General features: G+C 33.8%; 1 protein-coding gene across 14 annotated transcripts in view; it reads right to left on the bottom strand.

Annotated features, from left to right (window-relative positions):
* Nucleotides 1-24,639, bottom strand: part of RNF111 (ring finger protein 111) — a 120,647-nt gene that overhangs the window by 11,621 nt on the left and 84,387 nt on the right. For 12 of the 14 annotated variants that reach the window (XM_079125869.1, XM_079125876.1, XM_079125877.1 and 9 more), the window contains 6 exons: nucleotides 20,307-20,433; nucleotides 16,925-17,088; nucleotides 15,022-15,216; nucleotides 11,939-12,258; nucleotides 7,434-7,692; nucleotides 1,510-1,858 (listed from right to left, as the gene is read on the bottom strand). In XM_079125869.1, coding sequence (XP_078981995.1) covers nucleotides 1,510-1,858; nucleotides 7,434-7,692; nucleotides 11,939-12,258; nucleotides 15,022-15,216; nucleotides 16,925-17,088; nucleotides 20,307-20,433 — 1,414 coding nt within the window. The remainder of the gene's footprint in view (nucleotides 1-1,509; nucleotides 1,859-7,433; nucleotides 7,693-11,938; nucleotides 12,259-15,021; nucleotides 15,217-16,924; nucleotides 17,089-20,306; nucleotides 20,434-24,639) is intronic. The other 2 variants (XM_079125875.1, XM_079125880.1) reach the window with 1 other exon arrangement.

Genomic DNA, 24,639 nt, shown 5'->3' with positions numbered 1-24,639 from the left:
GACATAAAATCCTAAACAAAGGACACATTAAAAAAAAAGTTCAGTCTCAGAGATTCATCTTTATAGTGTATTTCTTTCTAATGGTTTCTAACACACTTGCAAATTTTCAATGTATACTCTTAATGCATTCAAATAATTTTCTAGGTCCTGGAGGATATAACCATTAAGTGAGCAATTTTCTACATCAAAGGTTATATTACAATAACAGCAATAAACCACAAACTCTAGATAACATCTTGAATTACTGAACCAAAGGAAGAATTTACAGAAATGCTAGACCATTGGTTAGATTAAGAGCTTTGTAAATATTTTATATAAAGGGCCAAATGGTACAATTTTTTTTGGTTCTACAGGCCATATGGTCTGTGCTGCAACTACTCAGCTTAACCCTCACTGTGTGAAGCCTACCACAGACAATATGTAAATGAATAAATGTAGCTGCTTTTCAATAAAATCTTATTTATAAAAACAAGCAGGCAGGGGCTGGGGAGATAGCTCAGTCGGTAGAGTGCTTGCCTTGTAAGCACAAGGCCCTGGGTTCGATCCCCAGCACCAGGAAAAAAAAAAAAAAAAAAAAAACAAGCAGGCAGAAGTAAATCAACAGTTTGCTGTCTAGAAATTAGAAACTCAGATTCAGAATTCTCAAAAGAAAAGCAGTTCACTTATAGTTATCATAAATTATGAGTTGAAAGTCTTAACTTTCTAAAGATTTATAAATTATAATTTCTGTAAGAAGTTTATAATTGGGTTGGGATTACAGTTCCGTGATAGAGTGCTTGCCTTGCACGTGTGAGGCACTGGGTTCAATCCTCAGTACCACATAAAATGAATAAATAAAATGAAGGTATTGTGTCCACTGACAACTAAAAAAATTTAAAAAAGAAAAGTTTATAAAGATTTATAAAGACTTTTTCAGTAGTTATTTATTTGAAAATTCTAATCTTTTTCTTCTACATATATTAAATCAAATTAAATTTTTGGTATCTTTAGATCTCATTCCTATGGATCAATTTTAACATCAGTCTTTACCATGGTATACTGCAGAAACAGACAAATTAGAGACTAGCCTGCTTAAAGAACTGACCACAAGTTATACAATGAAAGTGGTCTGATTTCATTCAATAAAACTGATATAAAGTCATTTTGTCAATAAATAAAATTCAGGATATGGGGCAGAGGAAGATTACTGTTGGTAAGAAAATTAATTTCTGGGCTGGGGATGTAGTTCAGTGATATCACACTTTGTAAGGCCCTAGGTTCAATCTCCAGAATCTCAAAAAAAAAAAAAAAAAAAAAAATTAATTTCTTAGTGAAATGAGGATTTAATATAATTACATCATTTCTAAAGATTTCATAGTTTAGGCAGGAATTTAACTCAATGATACAGCACTTGCCTAACTAGTGCAAGACCCTGTCTTTGATCCTCAGCACCATGCGGGAAAATTTTAAAGACCAATGGAAAAAGGAGGAAAAGAAAACATGATTTTTTTAAAAAACCATAAAACATACGTTGGATGCTGCATCATTCTCCTCCTTTGAACTTCCATCCTCTGCATCACTTCATGAGGATGCAATCTCTGTGCTGGAGGTGCTGTGGCCGGAATATGGTGTGAAATTGGCTGGTGTGTAGGAGGAAGATGCTGAGGGATCGGTGCAGCTGTACTGGCTAAATGAGTTGGGGGTGGGGGTGCCACAGGATGAGATGTTGCATGAGAAGATATTTGAGAATGGAAAGCATGTACAGGATGAGGAATAACATAATCCACTTGAGGTGGAGGCTGAGTCTGAGGAGGGGGATTTCCATGAGAATGAGGGCAAGCAGAAGCTTGATGGTGAAGTGGTCTTGTCAAAGAAGCATCTGCAAGAAAAACATTCAGGTATGTTACATAGGTACTATGCAGTAGAATTTATATTGATGTTTTATGAAACATTAACACACAGCTAATGTTTATGAACACTTTATTAGAGGCCAAGTCTATTCATGCAACAGAGTTTTCTTCTTTATGAATAATTTTATCTGTGACAATCTATTTACATAATAGACTGTTTTCTTTGAATAATCTTGAATATTTTCAATACCTACAGAGGTTTTTCAGTATTTTTTCCTGATAGTACTAGGGATTAAACTCAAGGCCTTGTGCATGCTGAGCAAAATGCTCTGCCACTGAGCTACCTCCCCAGGCCTTTTACTTGGCAGTGTCTCCATAAATTGGTGAAGCTCTCCTCAAACTTTCAATCTTCCTACCTCAGTCTCCTGAGCAATTATGATTTTAGGCATACACCACTGTGTTTGGCCACAAAGTTTTACTTTCATTCACAGCTTTGCGACATATTATCACAGGAATATATCAAAACTTTCTGAAGAAATCCCCATTGATGAAAACTGGAAGTACCAAAATATTGTGGTTAAGCCTGTATGTGTATCATTCTTCCTGTGCTCACTCTCTTTCATATACCTGCTAGGATACACACAAATGTGCTTGCAGACCATTTTTATAGCATAAAAGACTATAAGTAGTAATGGGTCTGAGAGAATATCAAATTCATATGCTTGCTGACAAATATCACTCCTAAAGGTTACACAATTAATATATCCATCAACCACAGGATTATTACCTCCACATTATCATTAAATTTTTAAATAAAGGTAAATCTGAGTAAAAAATCTTTTATGGACTACTTACATTTTTGTCTTCTCAGATTTATCTGTATATATTCGTTGTCTTTGGTGTTATTCATCCTTTCTTAATGATTTATTAGTATTCTTTTTATGTATGGAAGCTTTGTCAGAAAGAATATAAACATTTTTCTAAACTATCTTTTTTTTTTTTTTTTGGCCACACACCAGTTTTTTGCTTTTCCATAGTCAAATTGTGGGATAGGGAAATAGCTCAGCAGTAGATACACACTTGCCTAACATGTACAAGGTCCTAGGTTTGATTCCAAACACAACAACAACAACAAAAAAAAAAAAAAAAAAAAAAAAGAAGGGAACCATAAAACACACAATTTTAAAAAAATTGCAACAACTGTTATTTTATAAAAATACATGAGTTATTGGTTATAAGGCGGTAAAGAGAAGAACCTGCAAACTTTCTGGGCACAGTTGTAAAATAATTCTTCTATTGCTGCTGCTACTCCTGTCTTTTCCTGTCCCATGTCACCCCAAGTCATTTTTCCTGAGTTTTATTAAGATGAAGGAACATACTTGCTAGGAAACTGCTATGAAGTAAGCCCTTAAATAAGATGGCTCCTTGAGGATGTGGGAGAAAAGGTACACTCATGCATTCTGGATGGGACTGCAAATTAATACAACCACTATGGAAAGTAGTACCACACCATATGACCCAGCTATTCCACTCCTTGATATTTATCCAAGAGAATTAAAATCAGCATATGATAGGGATACATGCATACCAATGTTTAAAGCAGTGCAATTCCCAACAGTCAAGTTATGAAACCAGCCTAGGAGTCCCTCAATAAACTAACAGATTAAGAAAATGTGGTATATATACACAATGGAGTTTTATTCAGCCCTAAGAATGAAATTATGTCACTTGGAGAACATCATGCTGAGTGACATAAACCAGACTCAGAAAGTCAAGGGCAGAATGTTCTCTTTCATATGCAGAAAATAGAGGAATAAGGAATTTAAATAAGGAAGGGTGGGGGGAGCACAACAGGAAGAGGTTTCATGAATATAGAATAACAGAATACAGAAAGTGAACTGACAAGGGAGGAGGGGGATGGAAAAGGGAGGAACAGGAATGAAATTAACCAAACTATGCAATGTGCATATATAAAAATATACCATAATAATTCCATTTCTATGTATAACTTTAATGCACTGATTAAAAAACATTTTTAAAAAAATAAAATGAACTGGGGATATAGTTCAGTTGGTAGAGTGCTTGCCTCACATGCACAAAGCCCTGGGTTCAATCCCCAGCACCACTTTAAAAAAAAGATGGTTTCTCTAATTTCTTCATTCCAAATCTTTATATTTCAAAGATGCTGTTGAAAGATTTGAGTATTGAATAGTCATCTCTTTTAATTTAAGAGATCTGCAATTATGTGGCATGTTAAAAAATGTGTTTGTTGGATCTCACTGGGAAACACTCTTGGTAGTCTGATGTGGAATGATGGCTATTTTCTAGTTTCATACAAAAGGATTTTCTTCAATTTTTAATACTCTTGTTCCATTCAGCAGAGGCAAAATTTAAGTAACCATAACTCACTCAGACATATTTTCAAAGGCAGCCTTGTTAGTGTATATTTTTAAAGGAAAACTTTCACTAAACTCAATCCAAGTTATGAGGCTAATTTTTAAACCAATTTTCTAAAAGTTGTTTTCAAATCAATGCTTTTCTCTTCAAGAAGGCACAATGTTCAGTAACTATGATCATAAAAATAGAAGTTATTATGTTTTATTAAATTCACAGCATTTTTCCAGCTTCACTTCAAAGTTTTCTATCTCTATAATCTTTATAAATCATTAAAACAGAATACAAAATTCATAAATATTACAAAATATTGAAGTTTTGTTTCAGAATGAATAGATTTATTTAACTCCCCAGTCAACATTTTAATTCACTGTTCATTTAAACAAAACAGATTGCTAACTAGTAGAAAAGTGACACATTCTGCCTTCTCACTGACCACTTCTCTTCCCTTTCAATTTTGTATATGTTCTTGTGAGTTTTAAAAAACTGCATAAAATATACAATTGTCAATTACACATAAAATTTTTAAAAAGGGTATTCATGAAAGTTCATCATGTCACGTGCAGGTGCAATAGTATCATCTGTTTCAACATTATACTCACTAAATTCCTACAGCTTACAGCATATACTAATCACTCAATGATAAATAATAAGTAGGCTTATTAATATATCTTACCAGTACACCTTAATAAGATAACAAAACTTTTAAAAGAGCATTTCAAGGACATTAGCTTTATCACTTCATCAAGATCATATACTTTTCAAGAGCAAGAACACATTTTCGTATGGCACTATTTCTACTGGCATGCATATAAATGGGTCTAAGACAGAAACCTTTTCACTTGGGTCAGAGCTTCACAAGTTATAGCCAATCAGAATTATTCCTGTTTTATCAATGTGAAGAAACTGAGGACAAGGAGATTAAATAATCTGCAGCTAATTAGTCCGAGCTGCAAGATCAACTCAGATCTATCTAATTTTAAATCTAGTTTCTTACAACCCCACTGTCTAACTCAGTCAATTTAAATGAAAAGGGATTTAAGAACCATATGTTTGTTTCACATATAAATTAAAGCATATTGAAAAGGTTTAGAAAAGGAAATATGGGGGGAAGATTATGTGTGTATATGTATAAATAAACTTCACTTAAGAAAAGAACTTTAGAGCAGGGTCATCAATTTCTCTAATATAATTCAAATTTCCTACCTTTATCCTCATTCACAGACCTCAAATGAGGAGTATAAACTGGTATGACCCCTTGAAGATACATTTAACAGTTCTTATTTGAAAGTTTATTTCTTTGACACATCAATCTCATTCCTAGGAAGTTAATCCTACAGATGAACAACTACAATTTAAATATGCATCAACAGAGGACTGATTTAATATATGGTGGAATATTATGAGGATATTTAAAAAAAAAAAAAAAAAAGGGGGAAAGGGATAAAAAAGTAGGACAAACACCAGTGAGCTCCATTTTTATTTTGGGAGGGCAGGACTGAACCCAGGGGCACTTGAACACTGAGTCACATCCCCAGTCCTTTTTATTTTTTTCACTTTGAGGCAAGGTTTCCCTAAGTTGCTTAGGGCCGAGTTGCTAAGTTGCTGAGGCTGGCCTTAAATTTGTGATCCTCCTGTCTCAGTTTTCCAAGTTGCTGGAATTACAGACAAGCGCCACACACACCCAGCTGAGCTCAACTTTTATATGCTAATATGGAATATATTAACACATATTGTTAAATTTAAAAACAAAACAAGAAGCAGAATAATATGCTTGGAATGGTTCTGTGGGGTTTTTTTTAGAAGACACAAGTATATTCTTATTTTCAAAGAAAAATTTCTACAATTTTTGTAAGCTATAAAGGTCACCACCTCTGAAGAACTAAAATTAGGTAGGGAAAAAGGTCATTTAATCTTTCATTTTACAACATTCTGCAAATTTGAACTTCTGAGAATGTATACAAGTAACTTTTATGATAAAAGTAAAACAAGCTTAAGTCTAAAACATTTATTTTTTATGAGGACATTTTAAATGGAATGGATTTATATGTTGTTTCAGTATATCATTTTTAAAGGGGAGGGAAAGGAAATCACACATATTATAGTCTTAATAAAAGAGGATCCATCCAATTAAAGATGAATACCAACAATTATTACAAAATAGCACCTGTATTATCACACCTGTGTTCATACACAGAATTTGCCATAGGTCAATGCTCAATGCTTTGCAAAAACTACCTCTGTTTCTAAACCTATTTTCCAACTTATACTTTATATTTTAAGAAGAGGTAAATAATATATCACCAGCTTCACTGTATAAATTCTGACCTGATTCCAACTGTGTCTACAGTACAGATTTTTAAAGTTATTAGAGTGGAAGAAGAAATTCAAGAATATACATAACTGAAAAATTATTCCTGGTATATAATCAGAACAAAAGATAAATTTCCTTGTCAATTTCTTGGTTTATTCCTGGTATAAATATTTAGTGTTTATTATCTAAGTATTTAATAAGCTTCCATTTGATTACTGGCTTATGATCTAACAAAGTATTAAATAGGGTACACAGCCTCAGGTTATTTATCATTTTTTAAGAAATCTAAATGAACTTAAATTTATATAGAAAAGCTATGCCTAGTTCCATTTTTACTGCCTGCAACAAACAAGTATAAAAATCCTTTCCCTGTAGCTCAGTGGCAGAGAGCTTGCCAAGCGTGTGTGAGGCACTGGGTTCGATCCTTAGCATCACATAAAAAACAAAACAAACAAAATAAATTAATTAATTAAATAAAGGCATGTTGTCCATCTACAACTACATTTTTTTTTTTTTTTTTTAAAAAACCCTTTCCCAAATAGCAAAGCACTCTGTCAAGGAATTCTGTCTTATGCCTCAGTTAACCATTGAGAAATTTTTTGTACTATACTGTGCCAAGAAATACTACTTAACTTTCACATTTCTTCAGTTGCTCCTAAAGAATAAGTCTAAATTCATTATATCTAAATTCATTAAAACTTCCTTTATAAGAATCTAAGGTGCCATTCACTGTATCCCTCAGTTTCAGAATTATTAAAATGGGAAAAATACACCCAAATATTTAAAAATTTATAAAATTTTATAAATTAGGATTTATGAAAGATTGTTTCACAGAGGAATGTACAATGCTTCCTTTATATGCCTCTAGGTTCTTTGCCCACTAAATTTATACTTACAAGGAGGTGGCATATAATGTCGACATGATGAGAGAGAGGGTTGTGGAGGGGGCTGGGGCTGGGGTTGTGCAACCATGCTCGATCCATAACCATCTATTGATAATGGCTGACTCGGGGCAGCAGCAGCAGCCTGATGGCCAAGGATTGCAGCTCGGGAAGAAGATACAGGGCAGCAGGGGTCAAATGCAGATGCTCCATGAAAACCACCACTTCCATGACTTCTGATACCACTGTTGCTCAGGTCTACTGGCAATGCCTGCTACATAAAGAGGAACTATATTTTATCTTTCTAAAGTTTTGTCAAAACATTATTTCATATTATATTATAAAAGTACTCCTTTAACAACCTAGAAAAATAAAATCTTTGAATTAATTCGAAAATGGTGATTCTTAGCGTTAAGGACCTACTGAACACCAAGAAAATATAGCACAACTCGGACTGTGAAATTAGTGGTTTTATACCTAAAATCTAAAATCCATTTTTAAAAATCAAGCATAAAAAAAAAAAAAAAAAAAAAAAAAAAAAATCAAGCATAAGATCATACCACAAGATGAAGAAAAGTTTAGCATATTATTTTTAGGTCTACTTCTCTTATATTATCCACATCAGACAAAAAGAGAAAGAAACTTTAAAATCATACTTTTATATTCTCCTTTATCTCAAAATTATGACTAGATACCCTTTCACTAAAAACATTAAGTATTAGGTTAAAAACTTACATATCCCAAGTTTCTAAAGTGTCTCATAAGCAAGCAATTCACTGAAAATTTTAATCATGCAAACAAAACTACATTATCAAAAAAAAAAAAAAAAAAAGGGCATAAGACTATGAAGACTAAATTATGAATTAACTTTGCCTCACTTGAAAAAACAAAAAAGTATCTAGGTGTTATGGTACACACCTGTAATCCCAGCTACTTGGGAAACTGAGGCAGGAGGATCACAAGTTCAAAGCCAGCCTGGGCAATTTAGCAAGACTCTGACTCAAAAAATAAAAGGGGCTGGGGATGGTAGCTCAGTGGTAGAGTACCCCTGGGACCCATCCCCAGTACCACAAAAAATTAATTAATTAATTAAAATTAAACCTATGCTTCCTTTTATCAGGAGTATGATTTTTGTGGGAAAGTCTTGATTACTAAATTGAGAAATAAATCAGAGTACAGAACCCATCTTCATTCATCAATAAGTTTTCTCCCCCAAAAGCACTTGAAAGTACACAGTAAGATAATGTCTATAACAATCTAAGCTATATTTCAAAATAACTAGAAGAATCTATAGATTCCCATCAAGTAAGTACAAATGATATATGTTTCAGGAAATGGAAATGCTTATTACCTTGATTTGTTCATTTCACACTGTATACATTTATCAAATTACTGTATTGTATACCATAAATATGTACAATTATAATCCATTAAAATTTTTAATCCTATTAGAACAGTTTTACCTCACTCTAAAGTAGATTGAAAAAAAAAAAAAAAAAAAAAAAGAATTGCAGGCTGGGGCTTTATCTCAGTTGTAGAATGCTTGACTCAGACATGTGAGGCACTGGGTTCGATCCTCAGTATCACATAAAAATAAATGAATAAATATTTTTTTTAAAAGAATCACTTCTTTGTATTCTTAAATACATGCCTACTCTTAGGTTTATTATCGCTGTGGTTTTCAAAATGTGATCAAAAGAAATAAAGATTCAGCTGGGTGTGGTGGTGCACTCCTATAATCCCAGCAGTTCTGGAGGCTGAGACAGGAATACTGCAAGTTCAAAGCTGGCCTCAGAAATGGCGAGGCACTAAGCAACTCAGTGAAACCCCGTCTCTAAATAAAATTCAGTATAGGGCTGGGGATGTGGCTCAGTGGTCAAGTGCCCCTGAGTTCAATCCCAAGTACAAAAAAGAAAAAAAAAAAAAAGATTGATTGATTTAATATTACATATGAATTACATATTAACTGTTCAATACTGGAAGCTGAGGCACTAGAGATGAAGCTAGAGTAATGATCTGTCAGAAGCCCAGGTCACCTAACAGTCTACAGAGGAATGAGAGAGGTCTTTTTACTTTCAAAGGATCAGGAACAACAAAAACAAAAATGCTAAAAGGGAAGGGAGGATGAAGGTGCAGCAGGAGCTGTCTGAAGGAGAAAAGGAAAAGACCCTCTCCTCCATACTACATGCACACAGTCTATTAAGTAAATGTCTGACTCATTGTTTTTGCCAATGAGTTGACAAATACAACGTATGTCCTCAATTCAGGTAAACAGGATTTAAGAATAATATTATGTGGCTACAAATTTGTTTATGACTTACATCCTTCCCTATTGCCCTACCACTCAGACTAAAATTGGCATGTGGAATGGAATATCATCATCCTAAGAAGGTGACCAATATTTTGGTCACCAAGATCTTGTCTTCATATCTGTTCAGAGATCAAAATAACTCCTCAAAAATAAAGTAGATGAAGGTCCTCCTAGGAAGATCTGAGGGTAAAGTTTAAAGACTAAAAGGGAAAAAAACAGCAGAGAGAACCCTCTTCTTTGTAATTCTTATTCTATAAAGAAAAGAGGGTAACACAAGATGGGTTCAGAGATGGGAAATATTACTTTACACTGATTATAAAGGATGTATCATACTAATTTTTAAAGAGAAAGTCATATGTAAAGGAGTAGTAAATGCTCTCAACAGAGTCAAGGGACTACTGCAACTTCTGACAACAGGCCTAAATTTTTGTTGCCTGCCCACAATCTGAAACTCAGTCATAAGACATCTACACAATCGCAAGTCCTCAGATTGCTTGTTTGCTTCTTCTATTCCTTAACTTCCTGCTGTTCCAACATAAGTCTCAAATGGAGACCGTATGAAATTAAAAATCTCATGGGGATGTGGCTAATTCCAGAAGCTTTCAAACATATATTTTGAGTTTTTATACAAACTTCAAACTGATTATCTTCAAAATCTCGCTGTTCACTTCATAGCCATTATCTCCACTGAATACCTAGGATCCTGCTGATTCTTCTCAAGCTAAATTTGTTGTCCAACTAACCTCTATTTAGAGATGGCCAAATAGGTTACATTTTACACTAAACAGAACTGAAAGATATTCTAACCATAATTATCTCATGCTGAAAGAAAACACTGCTTATACAACTGATCTCTTAAACCAACTGTATTATTTATTAATTCAACAACAAAATTCTGTGAGTGACAGACTCATCTTTTAACAGTTCTTTAACAAATGCAGGAGAAACTGGAAGACCAATGTTTGAACCATTTTTCTACAATTCTTATAAAACCTCCTCTGAACCCAAATTTTCTAGTAAAAGTTAGTTTTACTTTTCAGCAAGCCCTTTCCTTCAGTTCACTGCAGTTTTTCCTGAGGCTACCACCCACATACCAAAGAACAGAACAGGTCCAGATAATTAGTCAATGCCTTAAACTGTTACCACAACCAAAAACATCTAAAATCTCCATCACATTTTCTGCTAAACACTTCCAAATTTCCTCCTGATGATTGAAGGCAGCTTCATTGTTTAAGAGAACAGTCTCCTTCTTTATTATTTTTAATTGGTCAGACCCAGAAAACACAGTCATCAAAATTTTTAAAAAATCAATCGGGTACTGCAGGAAGGATCAGCTGATACAGAAAAGCAGTTATTCTGAATTTTCTTTTTGACTCTTTTCCACCATGTTATATGTCAAAGTTACATTTGTTCCCTAAAATTACATCTTTTGGTTTTTACAGCATAACAATACTCACATTTATAGAACAATTACACAGAAAAAAAACCAACAAAAGTTAAAGTAGCAATATAGTACCTGGCTTCATTTACTCATGTGATCATCAAGGCTAATTTAATATCATTTGACATTTTAAGCACTCAACTAATAATATCAACCAAATGACTTAATTTTAATTTTTTTGCTGGAGACATATTTCAGTTCTCTAAAACTAAGAACTTCATCTGCTTCTGAGAATCTTTGCTACATGTTTGCACCGAAGAAAGATGTTTATTTCTAGCTGCTTGCAAATTATAGTGAACTCTAGAATAGGAGGGAGGTAGAGCAATAAAAAAATACATAAAAAATAAAAAAAACCTACAACTTTTCTAATTTCTCACTAATTAGGGACATTATATCTAAGCACTTTATGTTTTTGCCTATATTCTAAAAACATCAAAAATCATTTCAGAATTTAAAAAGTAATCACTTCTGATTTTTCACATTCTTGTTCCCCTCACACATTTTACATTATCACTTCTGATTTTTCATATTCTTGTTCCCCTCAATTATTTGCAGCAATTTAGACCATGTGAAAAAAAGTAAACTTTAAAATTGTTCACAAACCACTAAATTAGGTCATTTCTGCATGCAAGAATATGACTTAATTAGTTTATAAAAGTTATCATTAGGGTATTTTTCCACCTCTTGAAAGCATCATGCTTTAAAAGGGAAGAAAGGAAAAGAGGGAGGGAGAAGGGGAAAGAAATATTAATTCATCAAATACCATACCTGGTCATGGTAGCTGGTACCAGAACTACTATTTGCTCCACAGGGTGCCTGTACTTGTGGAGGTCTTTCCACAGGGCAAGTAGGATCACTAAAGGAAGGAGAAACTGGGACAGCAGGATGGGGAGTGTGGTGGTGGTGATGATGATGTTGAAAATGGTGACCATGCTGCTGAAAGCAACTTGTGTGCGGATGTCCTAATGCATGGTGATTCTGTGATGACCCTCCACATGGTGAGTGCTGGGGACAACAGGAAGGTAACCTTGGCATTGCAGGAGGGCCAGTTTCTGTTGCAGCACTAGATGCAGTCCTCCTCGAGTCATCTTGAAACAGAAAATGCAAAGAATAATTCAATCAGCAACTATCACTGTGTAAAAACAAGTACTATGTATAAATAATTAACGAATGTTTGGTAAATTAAATCTTTGTAAATAAGAATGCTGCAGTGCCACATTCTTAATATATACTTGATATTATAATTTTGAGCAATGAGATTTACTGGGATTTTCCTAAGTGTCTAAATTCTTGAGAAGATTCATATTTACAATTTACCATGATGTATAAATCTGGCAACAGATCATCTTTTTCTAGATCATAATGAATTATTAATTACCAATAAAAATGCATTGTAAAAATTCTAAAATATCATGTGAATTCTTCCATTAAATGCTACAAAGCAAAAAATCTTCCGAACCCCAGGAATCCCTAGTCACAAATCATTCCCATGCAATACATACTGCTATGTACTTAAAATCTCTCCAGACAAAACCAAGCAACTCAGAGAGAATCTAGCAGTCTTATTAACTGTCAACGTTATTTCCTTTCCTTTGGCCTCTAAAGTTAGAACTAATGGAATACAGACGACTCTAACAGTAAAAAAATAATAATAATAAAGTGCACCTTATAATCATCTAGAAAATTAGGGTCAAATGGTGGGCGTAACTGCATGTAGTCAAGTGGACTTGGGTTATAATCCTGAGGCTGAACAAGTATTTAAGGGGTAAATAAGGGGTAAAATGATTAACAGTATGGCTTCAAAAATGAAGGCTGAACTTAAAGCTTACCACCTATGGTACAGCTTTGGCAAGAAGAAAAATACTTGCTCTTTGACCAGTAAAGAGCTCGTTATCAAGCACAGAAAAAACTTAGGACATAAATCAACCAGTTGTAAAGAAGCTCTGGGTTCTAGCATAGCATAAAGGAGTGTTGCAAAAAATGTAAACAATTATCATCAACTAGACTATAAGCTCTAATAAGACAAAAATTTACGCTTTGGTCCCAATGCTTAAAGTAATATCTAATAATATGTACTCAACAAATATTTGTTAAATAAATGAAAATAAACCTTATACATGCATAATTCAAAAAGAAGATGCAGAGATCGGGCAAATGAGTTGTTTTGACCAGGTTGAGTTTGAAGTGAGTGCCCTATGGTCCAAGGAGATATTTAAGAAGTATTAAGAAAACTTAAAAAAAGGACGGTTGTCTAGAAACAGAATGGAGGATCATCAGCATATTGGTGACAGGTAAAAACACCTGCAGTAATGAGATGGGCCAGTGACAAAAAAGAGATGTGAACACAAATCTGCAAAGAAAATGAACATGAAAAGGAGACTGTTGCCAGATTTTTAAAGAGCATGTTTATTCATTCTGAAAGAAGTCAGAAGCACATTAGAGCAAAGAGTTTTGGTGAAAAAATGTACTTTAAGTTTACACAGACATAATACAAGTACACCTGTACACGTAAGAAGAATAGAACCAGTGAAGATACTAAAGACACAGAATATAATTGTTAAAGTGATGACAAGAGAAAGGCTAAGAAGGAGAGAGCATACATAAAAGAATTAGAAGGGCCAAGAAAGGAGTTAAGAGACCAGGAGTTAGGAAGGGATAAGTATAGATATACAAGTTATTATAGAGGAACTGAAAGTTGCATAAGTTTGTGTCTGAGAACCTTCATTTTTTATTTCTTTCCCCCTGGAGGATGAAAGCCTTGAGGAAGAGAGGAGTGTTTTGGAAAAGAGAGGAGAAGGAAAGGAAACTGATCAAGAAATAGAAGACTATGGTGATTTACTACTGAAAGCCCAAGACTAGATAGTATAAATTGATGGAGGCACCACTCTGCTTAGACCCTTTTATGGGCACCATTTATGGGATACTAGCAAAACTAGATGGCATTATTGATTTAAAGTTGGAAATAGATAAAAAGGGGGAGAGTGCAAGTTCTAGGAAAAAATAGTTAAACTGATGCTCCATATGGTATTGGAAGGAAATGAAGAAAGCAGTATTGAGGATCCTCAATGTAGTCTGACTCCCTATATTGACTTCTATCAGGTTCATGCAGACCAACAATCTGGTATGAAACAATGTTGTCCTGATATGAGCAAGTGTATCTCCAAGATGGTCATCAGAATGAAGCAATATGAAGAAAGGGTCATTCAGAGGCTGTGGTTGTGGCTCAGTGGCAGAGCGCGTGCCTAGCATGTGTGAGGGACTGGGTTCGATTCTTAGCACCACATATAAATAAATAAAATAAAGACCCATCAACGACTAAAAAAAATTTTTAAAACTTAGGTAGAGAAGTTGTTCCCTAAGAAATTAAATGTGAGTTGTGAGTAAACAAAGATCTTTAAATAAATTAAGATATGTAAATGAAAGCTCTGGGGCCATTTTGAAATAAAGTTGGGTCAATGTGACATAAAATGCAGCTAAGAATAAGGTTACATGAAGCCATCAGGAGACAGGGAATGAGAAAAATTCAAATCTTTGTCTCAGAGATTATTACTGACTTCAATCAAGGCATTTAACTTTCTAAATTTCTTCATTTGTAAAATGGGAAGAGTAATACCAGTATCAAGAAACTGTTAAAGGATTAAATGATAACACATAAAATAACATATAAGATACCCAAGTAAAGTACTGAAGGAAAGAATATATACTCAATAAATGAAATAAAAGCCCATTTCATTTCTGCCTACATTTTTTTTGAGAGAATAGTAAAAACTTAACACTTAAAACAATGCTTTCCCTACCAAAAGTAAAATAATGTAAGTCCTCCTCAACACACTTTTTTTTTTTTTACATACCTACTATAGAAGTACCAGTTGCACTATTGCTTGAAAGAGTAGTTGAAGTCTCTGATACCGTGGAAGGCTGACTACTGGTGACAGCTGATGCAGTATCAGAAGGTTGCTCAGAGGTAGATGGAGTTGAATTGTTAATGGAAGCGCTAGTAGTTTGTGACTCCATTCTTGCAGAAGTAGTTGGTACTACAGTAGGTTCTACAAAATAAAAATTTTTGTCTACTTAACATTTTGCAACAGAATAATAAGGGTTACAGTTTAATTCACGTTAACATCTTTTTGTTAAATATTAAAGTAAGAAAACATTAAAAACATAAACTCTTGGAATATATTTAAAAAGCGTTTTATGTATAAAAATCTTTCATAAAAAAAGCATTCAGAAAGCTAAAACCACAAAAGCAAACTGAATAAAATATTATTGCATTTAAAAACTTTAACACACGTGCATTTAGATTATCAAAAATGGTTTTAGAACCAAAGGCAGAATGTTTTCTCTGATAAGTAGATGCCACTTTCTCTGATGCGGTGGAGGGGCAGGCAGGGGGCGAGGGCTGTAGGGAAGATGAAGGAACTCTGGATAGTGCAGAGGTGAGTGAGGGGAGGAGTGGGGCCATGGCGATGTGAAGAATGAGACATTATTACCCTATATACGTGTGTGTGTGTGTGTGTGTGTGTGTGTGTGTACATACACACACACACACACACACACACACACACACACTACTAGTGTGACTCAGCACTATTTACAGCCAGAGGAATGAGAAGTTAAGCTCCATTTGTGTACAATGTGTCAAAATGCATTCTACTGTCCTGTATAACCAATTATAACAACAAAAATAAACAAATATAAATTTAAATTTAAAATAAAAAGGTTTCTAGGTAAGTTCTCTCATTCTTCACAAACAAGAAAACAGGAATTCTTCTGCTATCCCTGTATGCTTGATCACAGGCTGTCAAAACACAAATTGTACTTTCTCTGGCACAGTATAAATTCCAAGGTCAGACTGCTTGGACAGCCATTCTGATTTCACCACCACAATATGACTGTAGATAATTTATTTTTACCAGTCTCTACTTCCTCCCAGGTAAAACTGAGAAAGTAATATAATTTTCTTCCTAGAAATGTTTGGATGAACTCAGATCACACATAGAATACAATTCATATGATGCTTTAACATACAGAAATCCCTTAATAAACATTAGCTATGATTTTTAGTATCTATTTTAATCTCATTTTCCATGCCTCCTTATGTATTTTCAAAAGTTTTTGTATAAATAAACACAAATAAAAGGTAAATTAAAATTTTTACTAATATTAATATTCATGAACACTTTAATAAAACTTAAAATGCAAATGAGTTAAATTTCAAATGTATGATTATAAAAAGATTGCTTAAGATATTTCATTTTGAGCCAGGCACAGTGGCACACACTTGTAATCCTAGTGACTTGAGAGGCCAAGGCAGAAGGATCACAAGTTAAAAGCCAGCCTCAGTAACTTAGTGAGGCCCTGAGCAACTTAGCAAGATTGTTTCAAAAATAAAAAATTAAAAAGGGCTGGGGATGTGTCTCAGTGGTAAAGCACCCCTGGGTCCAATTCCCAGTACCAAAAGATAAAAAAGATATTTCATTCTGCCAAGCACGGTGGTGGACAACTATAATCCCACTGACTTGGAAGACTGAAGCAGGAGGATCATAAATTCAAGGCCAACCTCAGCAACTCAGCGAGGCTCTAAGCAGCAACTTAGTAAGACCCTGTCTCAAAATTAAAAGTAAAGGGCTGGGGATATAGCACAGTGGGAAAGCCCCTGAATTCAATTCCCAGTACCCCCACTCGAAAAAGAGAAGATATTTCATTTTATCAAACTGCCTATTTCATAATTCTACAGTTACTATTCCAACTTACCATCTTCATCAACAGTAAGGTCCACAACTTCTGCAGCATTCTGCCTCAAGGGCTGTATTACAGTAGAAATCCTACTGCGGTTCCGTGGCTCCTGTGGTCGACCTGTATGAGAACTTGAACCTTGGCTCCAATGAGATCTGGAGTGTCCAAGGGTTGAACGAGACCTTAAATGATATCAATATTAAATTAGTAAATATAAATAAAGAATAAATTTAGTCACCCCAGAAATCCATAAACCTTTTTTACAAAACAAGTTCTTCATGCAAGAGTTCTCCAAAGTAATAATAGAAATAGAACTAAAACTTATGACTAGCATAATGCCTGGCATTCTAATAAACTTTACTGAATGAATACATCATCAATTAACCAAAAAAATTAAGAAATGCTCTGCTGAGAGTCAGGCACACACCTATAATTGCAGCTACTTAGGAGGCTGAGGCAGGAGAATTGCCAGTCTCAGCAGTTTAGGCAGACTCTGTCACAAAATTAAAAATAAAAAGAGCTGGGGATGAAGCACAGTGCTGAAGTACCCCCAGATTCAATCCCTAATACAGGGGTGGAGGGGGGAAGGTATGAAGAAAAAGAAATACTGTGTTAGACCAATAATAAAATATACAGGATTCTGTTTTGAGAACACTGCTGTCTTCAATTATTCTTTTGACTATTCACCTTGATTATAATTAACTATTTGCATTTTATGGTAACTCAAAATTATTTACCATTAAAAAAAATATACACTTATGTCCACATGATCTTGTATGTTTAGCCCAGGTTGGATTTGTAAACATAATTTTGGGAACCCTAAACCAAGTTAAGCTTTTGGTACTGTCCTAAGAGAATACAACAGACACCAGAGAGGTATCCTGGGGTTAGTATAGGTAAGGACACTGTGTAGTTAATTAGTTTGATATTCATTAAAAAAAAAAAAAAAAAAAAATCACTTGTTTAAGCTGTTTTATCCTTATAAAGCATTGGATCCCAAACCCTAAACAATCTGTTTTTCACCTTTCTTAAGCATATTCACAGTTCTAAATTACTTATAGGTATATTTTAAAGGATTGACTATCATGATTCTAGACTGACCTTATACACGTACAGTATGTAGATTATGTAATCCAAAGGCTCCAAGAGAAAAATTAAATCACTTTTAGAAAGGTGGGGCCAATAAAACAAGTGCTTATGCAGTTTGTTTTTGTTTTCTGCCCAAATTGAATGCAAAACTGGTAGAAGCTTGTGATCAGTGTGTATGGAAAAGTTCAACCAAATCCATTAATACACAATGTCATCAAGGGCAGTGAGTTTGCACACTCAGAAAACAACCCCAAACTTCAAACTGGGATCAAAAATGTCCTCGATAATTATACAGCCCAGGAGTTTAAAAAGAGTTCAAATTTTAAGATGAAATTCTCAAAGAAACAGGTACATAAAGGTTAATTCCTGAGACACTGTTTAAAAAGGACAACACATATCAGGAACAGTTATATAACTTAAGCCATCATGGTAAATCAATGTCTCAGGATAAAATGGTTTTATATGATGAGAGATCTCACCATTTAAAATTACTGAAAAGCCAAGAGGCTATGATGTCCATTATCTCTGGGAAGCTATTATTAATTGTAGAAAGTTCTAGGTCCACTTTGCAGTTACTTTTGTGAAAGCGTCATAAGAACCTCCTAACTCAAAATATTCAACTGGATTGGAGCATCAGCAAAAAACTTGGGTGTTTGAAGACAGTTTCACATTGGTCTTAGTAGCTACTATGTTTAGTGGCAGCTGCCAAATCCTGGTATGAAAAACTCTGAAACACAAAAGCACTTTCTTAATAGCAAAGGCCAAGAGCCAACTAAACTATGACAGTAAGTAACTATAGAAAAATAACTACAGGCACAGAGGATGTGGCTCAGTGATAGAGTATTTGCCTAGCATGCATAAAGGTCCCAGGTTCAATCCCCAGCACCACAAAAAAAAAAAAAAAAAAAAAAAAAAAGGGAAGAAAGAGAACTATGGATCATGGACTCTATTACTTGATTAAATGCATCTGCCTGATCATCAAGCAACTCCATAACAAGTAAGATCCAGAGGTCCACAAGGAAAAAACAGGTGCTAATTTTCAGCAGTCCTTATAGCTCCAAAAACTTCAAACGGAGTGGTGTTAAGCACTATGCAATCACAGCATGTGTGTGGTACATTTTGTCTTGTATCAATTTACATCAAACTTTGGGGAAATCACTTAAAATTAAAACAATCATGGACAGAGAGTGCTCATTTCCACGCCATTAGAAATAGAACTCCATGAGAAAGTGGCAAGTGGAAAAAAATCTGAGGTATATTTGTAACATGCTTCAGAAATGTGAATTTTAAAAATTGATAACAACATATTATTATGCAATGTTCAAAAGCATTTAAAAACACATTCCAACACAAACGTTGATTCATCCACAGATTAGTCTTGTATATCAAATGTAACAGCAACCCTTTACCACTACTAATCACCTAAAGCATCTTAAAAGCCATGTTATGATTTGATTTGGTCAGGATGTCAAAGTGATCTGGCAAAAGGGATGTCATTTCCAATTATTCATCAAAAAAAATGAGAATTTTTCATTCATTAGTTTAGAGCTTAGACGTAATTACTGAATGAAGAATAAAAAGTCATGTGAAAAAAAAAAAAAAAAAAAAAAACTCATGTAACAGAAAGGACTATTTTACATCAATACCCCCTAATATTTTCCTTCACTTTTTTAATTTTAGTACCAACCCCACCCAGGTGTAGTGGTTCATGCCTATAATTCCAGCTACTTGATAGTCTAAAGTGGAAGGATCCTAAGTTCAAGACCATCCTTGGCAACTTAAGAGAGACGCTGTCTCAAAACAAAAAATAAAAAGGGATAGGGATGAAGTTCAGTATTAGAATGCCCCTGCATTCAATCCCCAATATCACAAAATTAAAAAAAAAAAATTTAGTGCCATCCCCAATATTTGTGTATTATTCATACTTAAATTTCAAAGGAGTTCATGAATCTCTTTAACGTAAAAAAATTCAATTTTGTAAAACAACAAGTAAAACTATTGTTTATCTAAAGCAATGACTCTTAGCTCTCACTGCATACTTTAAAAAATTCTAAGCACCAAATTCTAGTTGTTGGTCTAGGACAGGGTCTAGGGAACAATATATCCTTTTTTTATAATTTTTCCAGGTAAGTCTAACACAGCCCAGTTTGAAAACCACTAATCTAAGTAGAGGCATGCTCAAATTATGTCTCTAACAAAAAAATTGTCCATAACACAAGTTTAAATAAGTTTAATAATAAAGAAAGAAAGACTAAAGTTTAAATAATTATTTTTAAAACTTCAAATATACGACTAGGAATTAAAACCTCACCGATAGCTTTCTCCAACTGTTACAATCTCCACTTCACTGTCAGTTGAGGTAACATTTATTTCTTCGTTGGCAGTGACCTGGGGAGTGAAGGAAGCTTCTATCACCACAACATCTTCATCGATACTTCCTGAAAACAAAAGAAAAATATTTAAAGAACATCCATTTGTAAACTAATTATAAGGCAGAAATTCTTATTTTTACTTTGAAAACTATATAAATCATAGTGAAAGGAGAATTGTATGATAATTTATTTTGGATAGATACTCAAGAGAAGAGTCAAAGCTGCTATAACTTCAGAAATTTTAAGCATTACAAATGAAAGGAGCAGAAAAAAAAGCAACTGGCTGTAGAAAGATACTTTTGATAGTAACTAGCACCCACATGTTGAGTAGTTATAGTACCGTAATTAGTATGTGTAAAGAATATGAGCTCCTAATTGGAATTAGGTCTGAATTACAAATGTTGTTTACTGTGTGCCTGGGAAAGTCTTCAGAATTACTAAAGCTTCAGTTTCTCAATAGGGCTTAACATTCAGGATATTGTACATGACATAGAGAATGTGCTCACAAATCAGAAATATATACTTAAAGTGGATAAATTTGTTTTCCTACTCTTAATATTCTTACTGTGGGACATTTTTATCACAGACATTTGTATTATCAGGTGACAGAGGATGTTTTAAAACAATTATCAGGTGATCAGATTTTTTTTTTTTAAAAAAGTCATTTATCACCACATTTGTGGAAAATCTGGTAAGAAACACAACTTTTATTTTTTGACCATTTTATCCATTTTTAATTTTAGTAGCATTAAGTATATTTGAATCATTATGAAACATCTCTAATTTTTTTTCATCATGCAAATCTGAAACTCTACCCATAACGCCCTTCCCACCCCCCATAGCACCATCACCATTCTACTGTCTGTTCTGAGAATATAACTATTTTAGATGCCACATAATAGAATTACCCAGTATTTGTCATTTTGTGAATAGCTTATTTCTCTTAACGTAATATCCATCAGAAATGAAAACATAAAAATTTGTACCCAAATGTTGATTGCAACATATTCACAAGTAATACTAGAAACAATTTAAATGCTACAAACTAAAAATAAATACATAAAATGTCATGTATCCATACAATAGAATACTATAAAGGAACTAATAAAACAAAAACTAATTCCTGATCTAAGGATGAATCAAAAAATTATGCTAACTAAAAAAGTCAGACATAAAAGACCATATATTAGCCTGGGGTAATGGCACACACCTGTAATCCCAGTGATTAAGGAGGCTGAGGCAGGAGGGACACAAGTTTGAGGCCAGTTTCAACAACTTAGCAAGACCTTATCTCAAAATAAAAAAATAAAAATAAAAAGGGCTGGGGATGTAGCTCAGTGATAGAGCACCCTGGGTTCAATCCCCAGTACTGCAAAAGAACCAAAAATGGAAAGAAAAGAAAAAAAAAACCCACATATTATGATTTTGTTTATGTTTTTAAAAAATGAAGGGTAAGAAATAAAGGAAGGATGGTTGAGGTTAGTGACTGATATGAAATAATGAGTATGTGGGAGTTCAGTGCATATTTTTATTTTTTTAGTATGAGAATTTTTATATAAAATCATCAAAAAATTCACAAAAAACCTCTTTTTTTAACAAAAAGATGGAAAGGCATATTCGCAAATTTAGATAGAAGGGAAAGGAATAGTCACAAATTTAGACAGAATTTCTCCTATTATGACAATTCTAAGCGTTTTTTTATTGCTTACAACACTTAAGTCAATACAGTATGGAGCACGCTTAAGAAACAAACAACTATTGGATAAATTTTGCAAGTACTGTTTTATGACATAAGGTAAAACACTAACTGTAATTTGAGGTAGTTCCAGTGATAGCACAATTCACAGAATCAGGAAACACTATATCTCACACAAAGTATATAAAGGATAGCATGCTCTGGAAAACTGTGCTTCAGATTTTTAGAAAAAAACGTTTCAGCAAACATCAGGATACCAATGTCTGAGATACCTAATTGTGTGAATAAAATTATTTTCAGGAAATGGGGTAACAACAGGCAACATTTCTACATTAACATTTAATATTTTATGTGTAAATAAATAATTTGATCATGAGACACCTTCTTTAACAATAGTCCTAAAAGTTTTTTGTTTTAAGCTAGCCAAAATTGTTTCTTCTCCACAGTGGGAAAATGGGACTGGCATACTCAGATTCTTTTATTGATAGCTTATAAGTCTAAATAAGATATAATTGACAAATACCTACTAATTTAAAAGTTAGTGAGTTATAAAGAAATCTCATATCCACAATAGGAAAACCCAAGGTTTTAGGGATGTAAAACAGCCTAAGTAGCAGTTCAGATAAGGTTTACTGAAAGGATCACAGAAATAGATCACTAAAATGAACATCTATTCTCACACCTTGCTTCTATTAGGTTATTTTCGGATACTGAAGTTCTTAACAAATATCGTAGGGAACAAAACAGAATGTATAAATTCTCTGCCAAACTGGAAATTATTCAATAGCTGGGAATAACTGAATGGTCAATAAGCCATACCAATAGCCAAGTGAAATATCATTCCTTAAGATATGTTTGCACAGGTATGAAAAAAATGCATGTACAAAGCTATGTAATGCAGCAAATATCAACAAAAGCTGGCTAAATTAAATTCTGGAACATCCATACAAAGGGAACTATGCAATCATTAAAAAAATAAGGAATTTCACATGCTGATATGAAAAGACCTACAATATTTATTTGTTCTTGTATATGCTTCCACATTTTCTGAGGGAGATAAATTGTCAACAGAGATTGCTTCTAGATAATAAAGAATGGACCCTCTGAAAAGGAGATAAGTTCTTACTTTATTTCTCAGTACTCTTAAAATTCCATACCATGTGAATGCTATTATTAAATATTAATTTTAAAAAAATGGTTCAAATCAAAATACTTGTCTAGAAACCAGAAAACATCAGGGGTACTTCATTTCAACTTTTTAGATTTGTGTTTCCAGAAATAAACACTTAAGAGTAATGTCTAAAAATAATGTAGCTGAGCCCAGCACAGTGGTGCACACCTGTAATCCCAGTGGCTTGGAAGGCTAAGGCAGGAGCATCACAAGTTTAAGGCCAACCTCAACAACTTAGTGAGGCTCTAAGCAACTTAGTAAGATTCTGTTTTAAAATAAAAAAATTTTAAAAGGGGTAGGGATATAGCTTAGTGGTAAAGTGCCTCTGAGTTCAATTCCTAAAACCAAAAATAAAAATAAAAATAATGTAATCGAAATAATTCTACTAAGAAACATGATTTTCTAAATGCTCTAAGTATTAAACAAGATTTTAAAATGAATCACATTTGCACTAAACTTGAATACCTAAGAATATAAAAACCCTTTCCTTCCCAGAAACAGACTTTCATTTACTATATTCTCATTCCTCTACAAATACCAGCTCCTTGAACTTCTATTTCACATAACCAACCACTTACGTCTCACTAATTTCAAGCAGAAATTGGGCTCTAATGCTCCCTTCCCCAACACTAGAGTCTTCAGATCCTGACCATGTGAGAAAAACGTGACAACAATGCAAGACAAGTCCTTTTCTCACCTCCCTCTTTCTCAAGAGACCTCAGGAAACAACTGCTGTACATTTTTCCCAGTTGCAAGTGATCTCAACAAAGTCGTCTTAAAACGAATATTCAAATAGGGTTTTTGTTTTTTTTAAAAAAACTAAATATGGCTAAATAAGAAGGTTTCTGATTTTAGGGTTCTGGCAAGGATAGAAAAACAAAAATGACAAAGGAAAATACCATATGGAAGGAAAGAGAGACAAGGGAAGGAAAATGGCACATCCGAATAGTAGACTAACAGGCTCTGACCCTGACAAACAGAGTATCAGGCAAAAACTGGGAAAGCTTTCCATCAATCTTAGAAAACATATTCCTAGTCCTTTTTTTTTTTTTTTTTTTGCAGTGCTGGGGATCGAACTCAGGGACTTGTGCTTGCAGCGCAAGCACTCTACCGACTGAGCTATCTCCCCAGCCGTATTCCTAGTCCTTTGAAAAGCTCTCACTATGTGCCAATGCCCTTATTCCCTAAATTCAAAATAAATTAATCTTGGTTCCCTTAGTGCAAACTTAGTTCTTCAATATTCCCTCCAACACAACTCTTTAAATTACAAGTACAAAAATGATGCATTATATTGGGATGGTCTGTATACATAGAAAATACTTATATTTCAGAATTATCTGCACATACTTATTGTACTTAAATATAGTATCTATTCTGTATGTGTGTTTCTATAAAAGAAAGTGCA

The sequence above is a fragment of the Sciurus vulgaris genome (genome assembly GCF_902686455.1).
Source record: "Sciurus vulgaris genome assembly, chromosome: 2".
Taxonomy (NCBI): domain Eukaryota; kingdom Metazoa; phylum Chordata; class Mammalia; order Rodentia; family Sciuridae; genus Sciurus; species Sciurus vulgaris.
Note: the sequence above shows the minus strand (reverse complement) of the source record. Positions and strands in the feature narration are given on the sequence as shown.